The 17,815-nt window shown below is 47.3% G+C and overlaps 1 protein-coding gene across 1 annotated transcript in view; it reads left to right on the forward strand.

Moving 5' to 3' along the window:
* The window catches only part of BSN (bassoon presynaptic cytomatrix protein), a 384,008-nt gene that overhangs the window by 23,252 nt on the left and 342,941 nt on the right, over positions 1–17,815 (forward strand). The window contains exon 2 of the mRNA XM_077277246.1: positions 6,364–6,757. Within this exon, the coding sequence (XP_077133361.1) occupies positions 6,364–6,757 (394 nt within the window). The remainder of the gene's footprint in view (positions 1–6,363; positions 6,758–17,815) is intronic.

Raw genomic sequence — 17,815 nt, forward strand, 5'->3', positions numbered from 1 at the left:
TAATTCATAGTTTTGATGCCTTCAGTGTGAATGTACAATGTTCATAGTCATGAAAATCCAGAAAAATCTTTAAATGAGAAGGTGTGCCCAAACTTTTGTTCTGTACTGTAGATAATAGATAGATGATTGATAGATAGAGATAGATTCCGTATTTTTCCGACTATACGACGCACTTTTTTCCCAAAGAAATTGTGAGGAACATGGGGGGTGCGTCTTATAGTTGGAATGCAGGCTTACCGGCAGTGTGGCAGCGGCAGAGGTGCGGGGATGATGTCGTGCGGTGAGCGGTGTGGCGTGAGCAGGGTCCCTTCCACATTAGAGGTGACGCCGCGGCCCGGTATTGAAGGAGAGCAGCAGAGCTGGGTGAGTCACGGCATTCCCGGTGGCGGAGGCCATCTTCCTGAGGCCGCACTTGCGCAGATTGAGTTTTCTGCTTCCCGAGGCTTCAGGAAAATGGCCGCGGGAGGCCGCGCGTGCGCAGATTGAGATCGCTGCGGCCATTTTCCTGAAGCCGAGTTCGCAGATTGAGATCTCGGCTTCAGGAAAATGGCCGCCACGATCTCCATCTGCGCACACGCGGTCTCCCGCGGCCATGTTCCTGAAGCCCTGGGAAGCAGAGTACTGAATCTGCGCACGCGCGGCCTCAGGAAGATGGCTGCCGCCACCGGGAAAACCGTGACTCACCCAGCTCTGCTGCTCTCCTTCAATACTGCCGCGGAGTCACCTCAAATGTGGAAGGGACCCTGGCCGCCGCCACCTGAGGAAGTGACCGCACATCTGCCGCCGCCACAGCCTCCCCATGGACACCAGGCCATGGCGTCGCCCACCTAAGCAGGAAGGGACCCTGCTTAGGTGCACGCCGTACCGCCCACCACGCCTCAGCATCACCGCACCTCTGCTGACCCCATGTCTCCTGTGACCCTGCTCTGCCACTGCCTGCCCTCAGGTAAGAGATCTTAAATTTGGACAATAAGACGGACCCCCATCTTATAAAAAATCTTTTCTGCAATTTTCACCCCAAATTTGGGGTGCGTCTTATGGTACGGTGCGCCTTATAGTCTGAAAAATACAGTAGATGATCGATAGATAGATAACACAGGTCAACAAAAAAAAAAAATTTTTTCTGGTGTCCAAAATATTTTATTGAATTTGGGGTATTTTTGGGGTGCTGATTCTGAATATGCTATCAGTTTTGCCAGATTGGCTCAAGTTTTTGACATTTTTTGTATCTTATTTATAGCACTTGTTGGTAAATGCGACGCATCATCTCATTAATTTCTTTGGATTAGTACTTGAACTGAGCAGTTCTCAATATAGTTTTGTGTTAATTAGTGTTCTAAAAGTTTGTTCATAGCTTGATTTTTGCACTAACTTTATGTTGTTGTCTGTTTTCCAGTGAAAAGCATGAACTCATCAAGAAGAAGTTGTCTTAACGATCCAGACTCATTCTGTTACATTTGTGGTGAATACACACTGCCAAAACATAGAAGAAACATAACAGACTTCGTAAAAAAAAGTGTATTTTGCCTATTTTGGGGTTATGCTTGGGGACCAAGACAAGTTTTGGGCACCACACATAGTGTGCAAAGCATGTATCGAATTATTACGAAAATGGAGCAAAGGACAAAGAAAAAGCTTCAAATTTGGTGTTCCAATGGTGTGGAGAGAGCCAAAAAATCATCATGATGACTGTTATTTCTGGTAAACACAGGTACAGGCACATCTTCACAATGAGGGACAGGCCTTCTTGCAGATTCCATGTTACTCCCATTTTCGTTTGTTATGCTTATTGAATCCTTGCACTTGCACTGCACAGAAATAACAGTCATCATGATGATTTTTTGGCTCTCTCCACACCATTGGAACACCAAATTTGAAGCTTTTTCTTTGTCCTTTGCTCCATTTTCGTAATAATTCGATACATGCTTTGCACACTATGTGTGGTGCCCAAAACTTGTCTTGGTCCCCAAGCATAACCCCAAAATAGGCAAAATACACTTTTTTTACGAAGTCTGTTATGTTTCTTCTATGTTTTGGCAGTGTGTATTCACCACAAATGTAACAGAATGAGTCTGGATCGTTAAGACAACTTCTTCTTGATGAGTTCATGCTTTTCACTGGAAAACAGACAACAACATAAAGTTAGTGCAAAAATCAAGCTATGAACAAACTTTTAGAACACTAATTAACACAAAACTATATTGAGAACTGCTCAGTTCAAGTACTAATCCAAAGAAATTAATGAGATGATGCGTCGCATTTACCAACAAGTGCTATAAATAAGATAGCAAAAATCTCAAAAACTTGAGCCAATCTGGCAAAACTGATGACATATTCAGAATCAGCACCCCAAAAATACCCTAAATTCGATGAAATATCTTTGGCACCAAAAATGCTGTTGACCAGTGTAATAGATAGGTAAATAGATAATAGATACATAAATATATACCAAGCCCGATGTTTAGTAATAAACATAATAAAATGGTAAATAAACCCTGGCACTCGGGACCGGAGCGTTCAGATATATACAAATACATGCAGCCGCACTCTCCGGTCCGAGTGCCGGTGGCAGTGCCGGTACTGAGGTGTGAGACTCGTGCATGTTTCTCACAAGTGTGATCCCGGCCTTAAACACAATATCTGTTTAATTTAAAAAGCTGTATATTTAGACTTTACTGGCTATTAAAATAGGGGGACCCCCCAAAAAAACGACGTGGGGTCCCCCTATAATTAATAGCCAGAAAAGGCTATGCAGACAGCTGCAGGCTGATATTCATATCCTAGGAAGGGGCTATGGATATTGCCCCCCCGGCTACAAACACCCCTTCACAAACCCCCAGAAATGGCTCTTCTGTAAGATGCCCCAGTTCTGGCACTTAGCCTATCTCTTCCCACTGCCCTGTAGAGGTGGCATATGGGGTAATATTTGTGGGGTTAATGTCACCTTTGTACTGTAAGGTGACATCAAGCCGGCTTAATACAAATAGAGAACAAGACCAGCACATCCAAGCTAGTGTGAACAGGCGCCAACCAAAATAACATAAATTGAAATCGAAAAATGGTACACTATTATTTACCAAGAATGATTGCTCTAGAACATTGAAAATGCATTACTGCCATAGAAAATAGGAAAAAGGCTCTATATAATGTACACATGAAATATTTATCTGCAAAAATTGATGTGAAAAAAGGAAGGTATTTCGCACATAAATTGACCAATGTATGTGAGCCCAATTGCCATGTCAAGGCGTCCGTCATAATTGGGGCCCTGTCCTGTTTTGTCACCTCTTCTGGGCAAAAAAGCCTACAATTTATGGGTCAGGAGTGGACCAGCTAACTACTTAAAATCACCCGTGGCTCTTGGGAGTGGGAGTGCACATGTCCAAAAAGGCTTAATACATATAGAGAACAAGACCAGCACATCCAAGCTAGTGTGAACATGTGCCAACCAAAAAAACATATATGTTGAAAAACTATAAAGGTTGCACCATTATTTACCAAGAATGATTACTCTAGAACATTGAAGATAAGAGACCTATCCATTACGAATCCTATAGTAAAGGATTAAATAAAGACACAGCCAGAATAAAATATTTTAATTAAATAAAACACTAAACAGTTTTCCCATCTTGATTGTTATGCCTAATTCCTGCGACGCCCTCGATCTCCTTAAAAAAAATAATAATAATCCGACACAAATAACGATCTCCCCTATAGAGCAGTCACATCAGGAGATGTGACAGCTCTAAAGGGATCCAGTGACACACTGATGGGAGACAATGGCTCCTGCAGTGTTATCACCGAGGGTTCACTGGAGTTCATGCTCTCACTTTACGACACTGCTGCGTGAGAATTTTCCCACGCAGCGGTGCTGCAAGTGACAGTGACCTCTGACGGTGGAGGGGTACAGTGCGGGAGGATACCTGCCATCATTGTATCTGCCGATGCGACAGCTCTCCACGGAAGATCGTCGTGGGACACTCCTTATTAAATGGATTACATCGGAACAGGGAGTATACTGTTGGTTTATTATTTTTATTTTTGTTACCTGTGATTGAGGGAGTCGGAAACTAGGTGATTGGTGAGTATATACTGTATATCTGTTTTTTTTTTACACTTGAACACAGTAGCCGGATGATGGGACTACTACTGTCCCATCATCCGGCTAACTGTCACTGTGGCAGGCAAAGCTGGATGGGACTACTAGTCCCATTGGATGATGCCTGTCTATATACAGACCCGCATGCACACACACACAGCCCCGCACACAGCCCCGCACACACACAGCCCCGCAGACACAGCCCTGCAGACACACAGCCCCGCACACACACAGCCCCGCACACACACAGCCCCGCAGACACACATCTCTGCCCACACACAGCCCCGCAGACACAGCCCTGCAGACACACAGCCCCGCAGACACAGCCCTGCAGACACAGCCCCGCAGACACACAGCCCCGCACACACACAGCCCCGCAGACACACATCTCTGCCCACACACAGTCTCCGCCCACACAAGTCTCCGCCCACACACAGTCTCCACCCACACACAGTCTCCACCCACACTCTTCCTCCTCCCGAACTGCAGTGTTTCTCGCAGGCACATCTGCAGCAAATACACAGATCTTTTTAAACCTGCGGTTTTGCTGTGGATTTGCCTGACTCAATGGATGTCAATGGGTGCGGATACGCTGCAGATCTGCAAAAAGAATTGACATGCTGTAGAAAATAAAACGCTGCAAATCCGTGCGTTTTTTTTCCGCAGCATGTGCACAACAATTCTCAATTTCCCATTGACTAACATTGCTTGTGAACTACACTGCAGATTTTATCCAATTCCACGCATCTAAATACGCTGCGGAAATGCATCAAAATCCGCAACGTGTGCACATTCCCTTAGCGTAGCTAAAATCCCAATAGGAAAGATGACATCGGTGTCAAACTTCTACAGTCATCTTACGAGGAGTTATTACACAAATTGGGATTGCCTAAAATTATGAAGGGCTGAGTCCGGCCCACAACCGGCCCTTGTGAGGTCATTGTAGAGGGGTGTGTGGTGGGACTCTGCGCCTGATAAAAGATCGATCCCAATTATCATCAGCGTTCGTGCAGAGAGTTACATGTCATGTATGCAGGGGCCCTGTTATTGACAGACAAATCGAGGCGCTCTCCTTCAGCTAAACTGAATCGTCCCTGTGATCGGTGTAGTAAGTTCTTCTGTTAATCCTTTTTATTTTATGTAGCTGTTTATGCTGTATTGTTTTATCTCCTTGGTAAAATCTTTGTATATTTTTTATAAACACTGCCTTCCTTTGGATTAAATATGAAATGTAATAGATCTGTTCCTTTTGTTCTGTAAACTACGTCCTGAGGCCATTAGCTACCGTTTTAACTGTATCTAACCGACCGAAACAGATTAATCGTGGCGGCGAATAGTCTGGGGTTGTCAGAGGTAGCCGTGACCATACCAGGGTGTGTACACATATTCCATGTGTTGGAATCTGGAGGTGTATACGCCGTATGTTCTCGGGTAAATTTCTGACAGCCGGCCTAGTGGTGCGAACAGGCTGCGGCCTTCTCCATTGATCGTCGGCCAATCGTGTAATTGTCCGGGCGATAGGGGGCAGCAGAGAGCAGCTCGCTCTAGAGATCACAGCGGGTGGCACTTGTGACCCTCCCGGCCTGTGACCTCAGGGATTTCAGGGATTAGGAAAGTCCTGACAATATACGGGATCCCTGACAAGGAGTCACCGTCATCCATGTCTAGAAGAGTGGTTCTTTCACTGTGGAGAGAATTGAGCATTGTCTGTTCTTTGGTCTTGCGTCATCCCTAGAATAATGACAAAGCATGAAAATATGTAGGTAGCTGGTAACCTGTACACCACCGTTGTGGAGGGAGGTGGCTGCAAGGATTCAAATCTACTCTCTTGGAGTAACATCCATTGTCCTAGAAGGAGCTTAAGAGGGAACTGGGAAGACGTGCACCCACTGTCCTGGAGAGACCTGGGACAATGTGTATCCTCTGTTCTGGGGGGAGCTGAGAAGATGCAGAGTCGTTGTCTTATAGGGAGATGGGAAGATGAGCATGCCGTGTGCTGGAGGGAGTTGAGATTATGTGCATTCATTGGAGAGAGGTGGAAATTGAAAAACTGCAGAATTGTTGTCCTAGAGGGAACTGGGAAAATGTGCATCTACTGTGCTGAAAGGAGCTGAGATAATGCAGATTCTCTGTCGTAGGCCTTCACCCTTTAACTCATGTACAGGATTTTGGTGGAGTTGTCCTGTGCTTGTGGGGTCACTGTAGTTACGCTGTTCCTTGTGTCCAGTACGGTCACTGCATGGTTGATCTCTTTTCTGTTCCAGTGCTCCAGGGAGGTTGCAGAATCCAGGTCGTTTGGCCGGGCAAAGTTCCACTCCTCAGACGTTTAGACAAAATCCTGAAAGCACAAAAGAAGTGAAAAGCCATGTTCCCCCATCCCAGCAGGCATCTGACGTCTCCAGGAGGACACTGCAGGTGGAAAACAGGGGTCACCGAACAGGAAAGTCACCCTCAGTATCTCCAGACAGAGGCTCCACCCCAACTTCACCCTACTCAGTTCCGCAGATTGCCCCACTCCCCAGCAGCACGCTTTGCCCTATTTGCAACACGACAGACCTCACTTCCTCTCCGAACCAGCCAAACTTCAACACGTGCACGCAGTGTCACAACGAGGTGTGCAACCAGTGCGGCTTCAACCCCAACCCTCATCTGACAGAGGTAAGAGCGCACAATGTGTGTCCTGGGCTACTCCCTGCCCCATTTCTGCAGCTGCTCGCTACTCCCTGCCCCATTTGGTTCCTGCAGCTGCTCGTCGCTTTCTGCCCCATTTGGTTCCTGCAGCTGCTCGCTGTTTCCTTCCCCATTTGGTTCCTGGAGCTGCTCGCTGCTTCTTGCCCTATTTGCTTCCTTGTTATGACCCCAATGGCAGAGGGTCTCAAAAGTACATACCAAGTCTGCAAACACAAAAAAACAGCTCATAGGGCAGTGGTAACTGGGCTGACCATATATCTAATCCTAGCACCACAAATAGCAGCAGCCGGGGAACGTGCCTACGTTGGTTCTAGACGTCTCACGCCAGCCGGAGAACTAACTAACCCTAGAAGGGAAAAGATAGACCTTTCTTGCCTCCAGAGAAAAGACCCCAAAAGTTGGATACAAGCCCCCAACAAATAATAACGGTGAGGTAAGGAGAAAAGACAAACGTAAGAATGAACTAGATATTTAGCAAAGAGAGGCCCACTGACTAATAGCAGAATATAGTAAGATGACTTATATGGTCAGCGAAAACCCTATCAAAATTTCCACGCTGGATATTCAAGAACCCCCGAACCGTCTAACGGCCCGGGGGGAGAACACCATCCCCCTAGAGCTTCCAGCAAAAACAGGAATCACATATAGTACAAGCTGGACAAAAAATAAGAGCAAAGCAAATAACCAAAAACAAGGAAGCAGGACTTAGCTTAATTTTGCAAGATCCAAGACCAGCAGACAGGAGCAAACAGAAAGGAACTGATTACAACGATGCCAGGCACTGGACTGAGAAACCAGGAAGTTTATATAGCAACACCCCTGGACTAACGACCCAGGTGAGTGCCAAACTGAGGAAAGACAATCCCAGAGTCATATCACTAGTGACCACAAGAGGGAGCCAAAAAAGTCTAATTCACAACAGTACCCCCCCTTTAAGGAGGGGTCACCGAACCCTCACCAAGACCACCAGGGCGATCAGGATGAGCAGCGTGAAAGGCACGAACTAAATCGGCCGCATGCACATCAGAGGCAACCACCCAGGAATTATCCTCCTGACCATAGCCCTTCCACTTGACCAGATACTGAAGCCTCCGCCTGGAGAGACGAGAATCCAAGATCTTCTCCACCACGTACTCCAACTCGCCCTCAACCAACACCGGAGCAGGAGGCTCAACAGAAGGAACCACAGGTACAACGTACCGCCGCAACAAAGACCTATGGAACACGTTGTGAATGGCAAACGACACCGGAAGATCCAAGCGAAAGGACACAGGATTAAGGATTTCCAATATCTTGTAAGGACCGATGAAGCGAGGCTTAAATTTAGGAGAGGAGACCTTCATAGGAACAAATCGAGAAGACAGCCATACCAAATCCCCAACACGAAGTCGGGGACCCACACCGCGGCGGCGGTTGGCAAAACGCTGAGCCTTCTCCTGTGACAACTTCAAGTTGTCCACCACATGATTCCAGATCCGCTGCAACCTATCCACCACGGAATCTACCCCAGGACAGTCAGAAGGCTCCACATGTCCCGAGGAAAAACGAGGATGGAAACCAGAGTTGCAAAAAAATGGCGAAACCAAAGTAGCGGAACTAGCCCGATTATTAAGGGCAAACTCAGCCAACGGCAAGAAGGTCACCCAATCATCCTGATCTGCAGAAACAAAACACCTCAAATAAGCCTCCAGAGTCTGATTAGTTCGCTCCGTTTGTCCATTAGTCTGAGGATGAAAGGCAGACGAAAATGACAAATCAATGCCCATCTTAGCACAAAAGGATCGCCAGAACCTGGAAACAAACTGGGATCCTCTGTCAGACACAATATTCTCAGGAATGCCGTGTAAACGAACCACATTCTGAAAGAACAAAGGAACCAGATCGGAAGAGGAAGGCAGCTTAGGCAAAGATACCAAATGGACCATCTTGGAAAAGCGATCACATACCACCCAGATGACAGACATGTCCTGAGACACCGGAAGATCTGAAATGAAATCCATGGAAATGTGTGTCCAAGGCCTCTTCGGGACAGGCAAGGGCAAGAGCAACCCGCTGGCACGAGAACAGCAAGGCTTAGCTCGAGCACAAGTCCCACAGGACTGCACAAATGACCGCACATCCCGTGACAAGGAAGGCCACCAAAAGGACCTAGCCACCAGATCTCTGGTGCCAAAAATTCCCGGATGCCCTGCCAACACCGAGGAATGAACCTCGGAAATGACTCTGCTGGTCCACTTATCAGGAACAAACAGTCTGTCAGGTGGACAAGAGTCAGGTCTACCAGCCTGAAATCTCTGCAACACACGTCGCAAATCCGGAGAAATGGCTGACAGGATAACTCCCTCTTTGAGAATACCAACTGGTTCTGCGACTCCAGGAGAGTCAGGCACAAAGCTCCTTGAAAGAGCATCAGCCTTCACATTCTTTGAACCTGGTAAATACGAGACCACAAAGTCAAAACGGGAGAAAAACAATGACCAGCGGGCCTGTCTAGGATTCAGGCGTTTAGCAGACTCGAGATACATCAGATTTTTGTGATCAGTCAAGACCACCACACGATGCTTAGCACCCTCGAGCCAATGACGCCACTCCTCAAATGCCCACTTCATGGCTAACAACTCCCGATTGCCAACATCATAATTCCGCTCAGCAGGCGAAAACGTCCTAGAGAAAAAAGCACATGGTCTCATTACAGAGCAACCAGGGCCTCTCTGCGACAAAACGGCCCCTGCCCCAATCTCAGAAGCATCCACTTCAACCTGAAAGGGAAGTGAGACATCAGGCTGGCACAAAACAGGCGCCGAAGTAAACCGGCGCTTCAACTCTTGAAAGGCTTCCACGGCTGCAGGAGCCCAGTTAGCAACATCAGAACCTTTCTTGGTCATATCCGTCAAAGGTTTAACAACGCTAGAAAAATTAGCGATAAAACGACGGTAGAAGTTAGCAAAACCCAAGAACTTCTGAAGACTCTTAACTGACGTGGGTTGAGTCCAATCATGAATAGCTCGGACCTTGACTGGGTCCATCTCCACCGCAGAAGGGGAAAAAATAAAACCCAAAAAGGGAACCTTCTGTACTCCAAAGAGACACTTTGAGCCCTTAACAAACAAAGCATTCTCACGCAAAACCTGAAACACCATCCTGACCTGCTCTACATGCGAGTCCCAATCATCAGAAAAAAACAGAATATCATCCAGATAAACAATCATAAATTTATCCAGATACTTCCGGAAAATATCATGCATAAAGGACTGAAACACTGAAGGAGCATTAGAGAGCCCGAAAGGCATCACCAAGTACTCAAAATGACCTTCGGGCGTATTAAATGCAGTTTTCCATTCATCTCCTTGCTTAATGCGCACAAGGTTGTACGCACCACGAAGATCTATCTTGGTGAACCACTTGGCACCTTTAATCCGGGCAAACAAGTCCGACAACAGAGGCAAAGGATACTGAAATTTAACAGTGATTTTATTCAGAAGCCGATAGTCAATACAAGGTCTCAAAGATCCGTCCTTCTTGGCCACAAAAAAGAATCCCGCACCAAGAGGGGAAGAGGATGGACGGATATGCCCCTTCTCCAGAGATTCCTTGATATACGAACGCATTGCGGTATGCTCAGGTACAGACAGATTAAATAATCTTCCCTTAGGAAATTTACTACCTGGAATCAAATCTATAGCGCAGTCACAGTCCCTATGAGGAGGAAGAGCACTGGACCTGGACTCGCTGAATACATCCTGGTAATCAGACAAATACTCAGGAACTTCCGAAGGAGTAGAGGAAGCAATAGACACCGGCGGGGAATCACCATGAATTCCCTGACAGCCCCAACTTGACACAGACATTGCCTTCCAATCCAAGACTGGATTATGGGTCTGTAACCATGGCAGACCCAAAACGACCAAATCATGCATTTTATGCAGAACAAGAAAACGAATCACCTCCCGATGTTCAGGAGTCATGCACATGGTTACCTGTGTCCAAAACTGCGGTTTATTTTCCGCCAATGGCGTAGCATCAATACCTCTAAGAGGGATAGGATTTACCAACGGCTCAAGAACAAAACCACAGCGCTTGGCAAACGACAGATCCATAAGACTCAGGGCAGCACCTGAATCCACAAACGCCATAACAGGGTAGGAGGACAATGAGCAAATTAAAGTCACAGACAAAATAAATTTAGGTTGCAAATTACCAATGGCGACAGGACTAACAACCCTAGTTAGGCGTTTAGAGCATGCTGATATAACATGTGTAGAATCTCCACAGTAAAAACACAACCCATTCTGACGTCTATGATTTTTCCGTTCATTTCTAGTCTGAATTCTACCACATTGCATTAAATCAGGTGTTTGTTCAGACAACACCACCAGAGGATTCGCGGCTTTGCGCTCCCGCAAACGCCGGTCAATTTGAATAGCCAGCGCCATGGAATCATTCAGACCTGTAGGAATGGAGAAACCCACCATCACATTCTTAATGGCTTCAGAAAGGCCATTTCTGAAATTTGCGGCCAGAGCACACTCATTCCACTGAGTAAGCACGGACCATTTCCGAAATTTTTGGCAATACACTTCAGCTTCATCCTGACCCTGAGAAATAGCCAGCAAGGCTTTTTCTGCCTGAATTTCAAGATTGGGTTCCTCGTAAAGCAATCCGAGCGCCAGAAAAAACGCATCAATATTTGCCAATGCCGGATCTCCTGGCGCTAGCGAGAAGGCCCAATCCTGAGGGTCGCCCCGTAAGAAAGAGATAACAATTTTTACTTGCTGAGCTGAGTCTCCAGATGAACGGGGTCTCAGAGATAGAAACAATTTACAATTATTCCTGAAATTCCTAAACTTAAATCGGTCTCCAGAGAACAGTTCAGGAATAGGTATTTTAGGTTCAGACATTGGACTACTGGTAACAAAATCTTGTATGCCCTGCACACGAGCAGCAAGCTGATCCACACTTGTAATCAAAGTCTGGACATTCATGTCTGCAGCAAGCACAAGCCACTCAGAGGTAAAGGGGAGGAAAAAAGAGAGGAAAGAAAAAAAAAAAAAAAAACTCAGACTTTCCTTTCTTGTAATCCCACTTCTGCAATGCATTAAACATTCAACCTTGGCCTGGCATACTGTTATGACCCCAATGGCAGAGGGTCTCAAAAGTACATACCAAGTCTGCAAACACAAAAAAACAGCTCATAGGGCAGTGGTAACTGGGCTGACCATATATCTAATCCTAGCACCACAAATAGCAGCAGCCGGGGAACGTGCCTACGTTGGTTCTAGACGTCTCGCGCCAGCCGGAGAACTAACTAACCCTAGAAGGGAAAAGATAGACCTTTCTTGCCTCCAGAGAAAATACCACAAAAGTTGGATACAAGCCCCCAACAAATAATAACGGTGAGGTAAGGAGAAAAGACAAACGTAAGAATGAACTAGATATTTAGCAAAGAGAGGCCCACTGACTAATAGCAGAATATAGTAAGATGACTTATATGGTCAGCGAAAACCCTATCAAAATTTCCACGCTGGATATTCAAGAACCCCCGAACCGTCTAACGGCCCGGGGGGAGAACACCATCCCCCTAGAGCTTCCAGCAAAAACAGGAATCACATATAGTACAAGCTGGACAAAAAATAAGAGCAAAGCAAATAACCAAAAACAAGGAAGCAGGACTTAGCTTAATTTTGCAAGATCCAAGACCAGCAGACAGGAGCAAACAGAAAGGAACTGATTACAACGATGCCAGGCACTGGACTGAGAAACCAGGAAGTTTATATAGCAACACCCCTGGACTAACGACCCAGGTGAGTGCCAAACTGAGGAAAGACAATCCCAGAGTCATATCACTAGTGACCACAAGAGGGAGCCAAAAAAGTCTAATTCACAACACTTCCTGCCCCAATTGCTTCCTTCAGCTGCTCGCTGCACCCTGCACCATTTGGTTCGTGCAACTGCTTCCTGCTTCTTGCCCCATTTGCTTCCTGCAGCTGCTCGCTGCTTCCTGCCCCATTTGCTTCCTGCAGCTGCTTGATGATCCCTGCCCCGTGCTGGTTTCTGCAGCTGCCAGCTGCTTCCTGTCCTGTGCTGCTCGTTGCCCCACGCTGCTCCCTTCCCCGTGTTGCTAGCTGCCCTGTGCTGCTTCCTGCCCCCTGTTGCTAGCTGCCCTGTGCTGCTCCTTGCCCCGTCCTGATCCCTGTCCTGTGCTGCTCCCTTCCCCGTGTTGCTTCCTGCCCCGTCCTGCTTCCTGCCCCATGCTGTTCTGTGCCCTGTGCTGCTTCCTGCTCCGTCCTGCTCCCTTCCCCGTGTTCCTTGCTGCCCCGTCCTGCTTCCTGCCCCATGCTGTTCTGTGCCCTGTGCTGCTTCCTGCCCCGTCCTGCTCCTTTCCCCGTGTTGCTAGCTGCCCCGTCCTGCTCCCAGCCCTGTGCTGCTCCCTTCCCCGTGTTGCTAGGTTTCCAGTGCTGCTCCCAGCCCTGTGCTGCTCCCTTCCCCGTGTTGCTAGGTTTCCTGTGCTGCTTCCTGCCCCGTCCTGCTCCCTTCCCCGTGTTGCTAGCTGCCCCGTCCTGCTTCCTGCCCCGTGCTGTTCTGTGCCCTGTGCTGCTTCCTGCCCCGTCCTGCTCCCTTCCCCGTGTTGCTAGCTGCCCCGTCCTGCTTCCTGCCCCATGCTGTTCTGTGTCCTGTGCTGCGCTCCTGCCCTGTGCTTTTCCCTACAGTTGCTACATCTTTGGCTGCCCCATAATGAAAGCTTTATTGGGTAGTCTGAGGTCACTATGGTGATATGTGGGGCAGTCTCAGGTCAGAGGTCAGTATGTTGGTGTGTTGGTACAAGGATGTAAGCTGGGAGTATCATGAGAGTAACATGACTGTATCATTGGATTAATATGTTTGTGACGTAGGAGTAACATGACTGTAACAAGGCAGTAATATGATCGTAATATGGAGTAACATGGCATACATGTTAATAACGTGAGTACTATGATTGTAACATGGGAGTGATATGACTAACATAGAAGTAACATAGTAGTAACGTGACAATAACATGGAAGAAACATAACTGCAACATGGTAATAAAATGATAGTAAAGTGGCTGTAACATGTAAGTACCATGGTAATAGCATGACTAACGTGGTAGTGACATTACAGTGACATGGAAGTAACGTGAGAATAACATGGCAATAAGATGACTAACATGACAGTAACCGGCCTATAAAATTGAAGTATCGTGGGACTAACATGACTGAGGCATAGTGCAAAGTTAGACATTTGCGGAGAGGCAGCAGGAGACAGAGAGGGGTGCGGGGAGAAGAAAGTAGACGACGGCCGTTTCACGCGGATGCGCTTCTACGGGTCCAGGTGAAACGGCCGTCGTCCACTTTCTTCTCCCCGCACCCCTCTCTGTCTCCTGCTGCCTCTCCGCAAATGTCTAATGTCGCATAAAGCGAATAAAAGACACTGATTTCTGCAACATTCGGGTGAGTGCCGCATCTGTTTAAACTTTGCATTATGTGGATTTCTATTTATATGATGAGCACCTCCCGTACATGCAAGAATAGAGCTTTGTGTTAGAAGTCTTTGGAAAAATCTGTCCTCTATAGTCACAGCCTGTGAAGATTATCCACATTACCTGGTGCCGCTCAATTCTGGATCTGTTGTTTGGTGTGCAATGACTGTGGCATAGAATTAACATGAAAATAACTTAACCGTGACATATTAATAACATGGGTGTAACATGGCTGCAACATGTAAGTAACATGGTAGTGACATGACAGTGGTATCAAAGTAGCAAGTGAGTAAACATGGCATTAAGATGATGTCACGGTTCACACCGTGCTGCCAACACTATGTCACGGATCCCAGAAGTACGTCAGGGATCCCAGGGAGGATATCTTATTCGTCCCCACTACTCACACCAATTTGTCTTGAACCGGGGTTGTTTGGTTGCCCCTGGTTCCTTCTGAAGGGGATTTATATCCCACTTCACAGTTCCGGTTTGGAACTTGCAGCTCTCTGGCGCCCCCCTTACCTTCAGGTCAGATTAGGTACTGCACCTAGGGTAATTAGTCACCAGAAAGGCTGCCTGCTATGTACTGGCTATTGGGCTCACTGCAGTGAGGACGATTTAACTACTCCCACTCAGGCCGGAACACTAATTATCAACGCCGCCGGTCGCTGTGCAGTTTCCCAAACGCACAGAACAAAGTAGGCTGCCACCAGCTCCAATTTTCCACCAAAGGTTAACGGGTTCGGAGCCAACCCAAATCAGTAGCATAATTCACCTCAGAGAACACACAGTTCGTATAGAGCAGAAGAGACAAGCTAGCAATTAAATATTTTACTCCATAAAAAGTTAGGCAGTGTTTACAAAGTATAAAAGGATATTATAAAGGAGACAATACATGCTTACATTACAGATTACAAAATAAAGTAGGATTAACAGAAGAAAACAAACTTACAGGTCATTCAGCTCATTTCAAATCAGCATGGCGGCCGTGTGCTCAGGAGATACATCCAGGTGCATTAGCAGAGCTTTGCTGAGCTGATGTTAGCCCGCTTCCTGGACTAAGACTGACTCACTACTCAGCAGGCGTAAAAGATAAGCCCTCTGTCGTGACATCACCAAGTGGGCTGAGTAATGATATGCACTGCTTTTCTAGTTATTTAGGTTCTCTGAACTTTCAGATAAAGGCATTCCAAGACCAAGGGGAGGAGGGAACGAGTGGCTTTACAGGATTGGTTGTCTGCAGTTTAAAAGCCACACCCTGCTCACACCTTAGTATCAAGTTGCCTGGTGTATCGTCATAGGGCTTTGTGTCTATACCAGCGAATGTGGGGGGGGGGAAGAAGGGGGGGGGTGACGCTGCAGTGTGTGTCTAGGACCATGGTCACGTGCAAAAATCCCTCAGACCATGGTATTTTACATTATCGTGACAGATGACTAATGTAATGTCTGTGGGAGTGGAACCACTGTGCTGTGGACTGAGGAGAGCCTGGAGGGGCGTAACTAGGCGATTGCCTGACTCTTCGCTAGAGTCCCTGATGGTGGGGTTAGACTTGGCTCCCAACGGTCACCGGTTTCTACTCCAGGACGGACTTTGGACACATGGCAGCTGAACCCAAAAGGGGAAGAGAGCTGGAACGGCAGCTGCTGGCAAGGACGGCTGGTATGCAAAAAGCACCGGAATTGTATAAATTGGTTGGGGACACTTTTGTATCGTGCACGCTACCTGTTCAAGAGACCAGGAGTGCGAGCTCACCCTAAGCGCAGTGCCCGGGGATCTGCCAGGTGTGCGCAGACATCAGGAAGCAGCAGGGAAAGGAGGACGCACTAGACGAGGGCCGGGGGTGGTGAGTGAGTCGGCTTCTATGTTGGGAAAGGAAAATGGGAAGCGTTCAGGGATGACGAGACTACAGTACCACCCTGTTATGCCCCCTCTTCTTCAAGCCCGCAAGAAATCTCTCCTGGAGGACAGGAGCATGGATGTTCTCCTTGGGCTCCCGTGACCTCTCATCAGGATTGAACACCTTCCAATCCACAAGGAAAAAGTTTTTTCCTCCTACCCTTTTTGTGGCCAGAATATTCTTTATCTCGAAAACATCTTCAGAGGTGATTGGAGCAGGTGTGGTAACCATGGGTTTCAAGAAAGAGCTGAAGATGACAGGCTTGAGGAGAGACACATGGAAAGAATTGGAGATCTGTAAAGAGGCCACAAGTTTGAGCTTGTAAGCTACAGCTTACAGCTGTTTGAGCACCTCGAACAGACCGATGAAGCGAGGACCCAACTTACGAAGGTGGCTTGAAATGAACAAACTTAGAAGAAAGCCAAACCTTATCTCCCGGAAGAAACAGAGGTGGTCCAAACGTTTCTTGTCTGTGCTTCTCTTCATCCATTCAGAACATTTAATTAATGTGGTCTTGGTGTTCTCCCATATTTTAGAGAAGTCCTTAATGAGAGCTTCAGCCGCAAGAATGTTGGTGGTAGTAGAGACAGGGAACGGAATATTGGGGTGTTGACCATAATCACAGAAAAACACAGATTTAACTGAGAATTCGTCCCAAGGCAGGGACCCTCACCCAGTCACTGGTGGGCATTGACAAAATGACATAGGAAGTTGGTTAGAATCTGATTGACCCGCTCTACCCGGCCATTGGATTGTGGATGGTAGGCTGAAGTGGATTGGATTGTGGATGGTAGGCTGAAGTGAAGGTCATGGTGACATTTAGTAGTTTGCAGGTAGCCCTCCAGAAGTGAGATGTAAACTGAACACATCTGTCAGAGACTATATGGAGAGGTAATCCATAGAGCCATATAAATAAATAATAATAATAGAGGCGGAACATACTGTATGTTGGATGAACTTCTTGGCAAGCACAGGAGCCGACATGTGTGCAGTGGACTATGTATAGATTTATTGTGTCACTTGCAATAATGTAACATCTGTCTTGAAAAGCTGCATAATATGTACTTTGCTGGGACAAGTAGACTTCTGTCCCCAAATCTCACCAGGGGGTTGTGCTGAGGTCCAAGAAGAAAGGTAACATTTGGCACCTCCTAGCTCTTGGAAGGGAGATGTTAAAGGGCCACTGTCACCCCCCCCAGCCGTTATAAACTAAAAGAGCCACCTTGTGCAGCAGTAATGCTGCAGTCTAACAAGGTGGCTCTTTTAGTTTTTGATTCATTTATTACCTCAAAAAAGCGTTTTAAAAATTGGCCACACATACCAGATATTATACCTGGAGGCGGTCCAAAGCGTCCTGTATGAATCCCCCAACTGCCGTCACTCATCTCTTCAGGGCCGATGGTCCCCGCCCCCTGAGCGCTGTTATCGTCTGAAATCCGGCGCCTGCGCTGTGCGTGCCTGCCTGGGGCCTGCGCAGTGTTCATTGTCAGTGCGGCCACCCTGTTACTGAATCCCCGCCCCGCACTGTTATTCATTATGCACAGTGCGGGGCTGGGGTTCCTGGGCATGCGCACTGCGCTGTTTAGACGCTCCCCAGCTCCCCCGCCTTCCCAGGAACCCCAGCCCCGCACT

The sequence above is a fragment of the Ranitomeya variabilis genome, chromosome 8 (genome assembly GCF_051348905.1).
Source record: "Ranitomeya variabilis isolate aRanVar5 chromosome 8, aRanVar5.hap1, whole genome shotgun sequence".
Taxonomy (NCBI): domain Eukaryota; kingdom Metazoa; phylum Chordata; class Amphibia; order Anura; family Dendrobatidae; genus Ranitomeya; species Ranitomeya variabilis.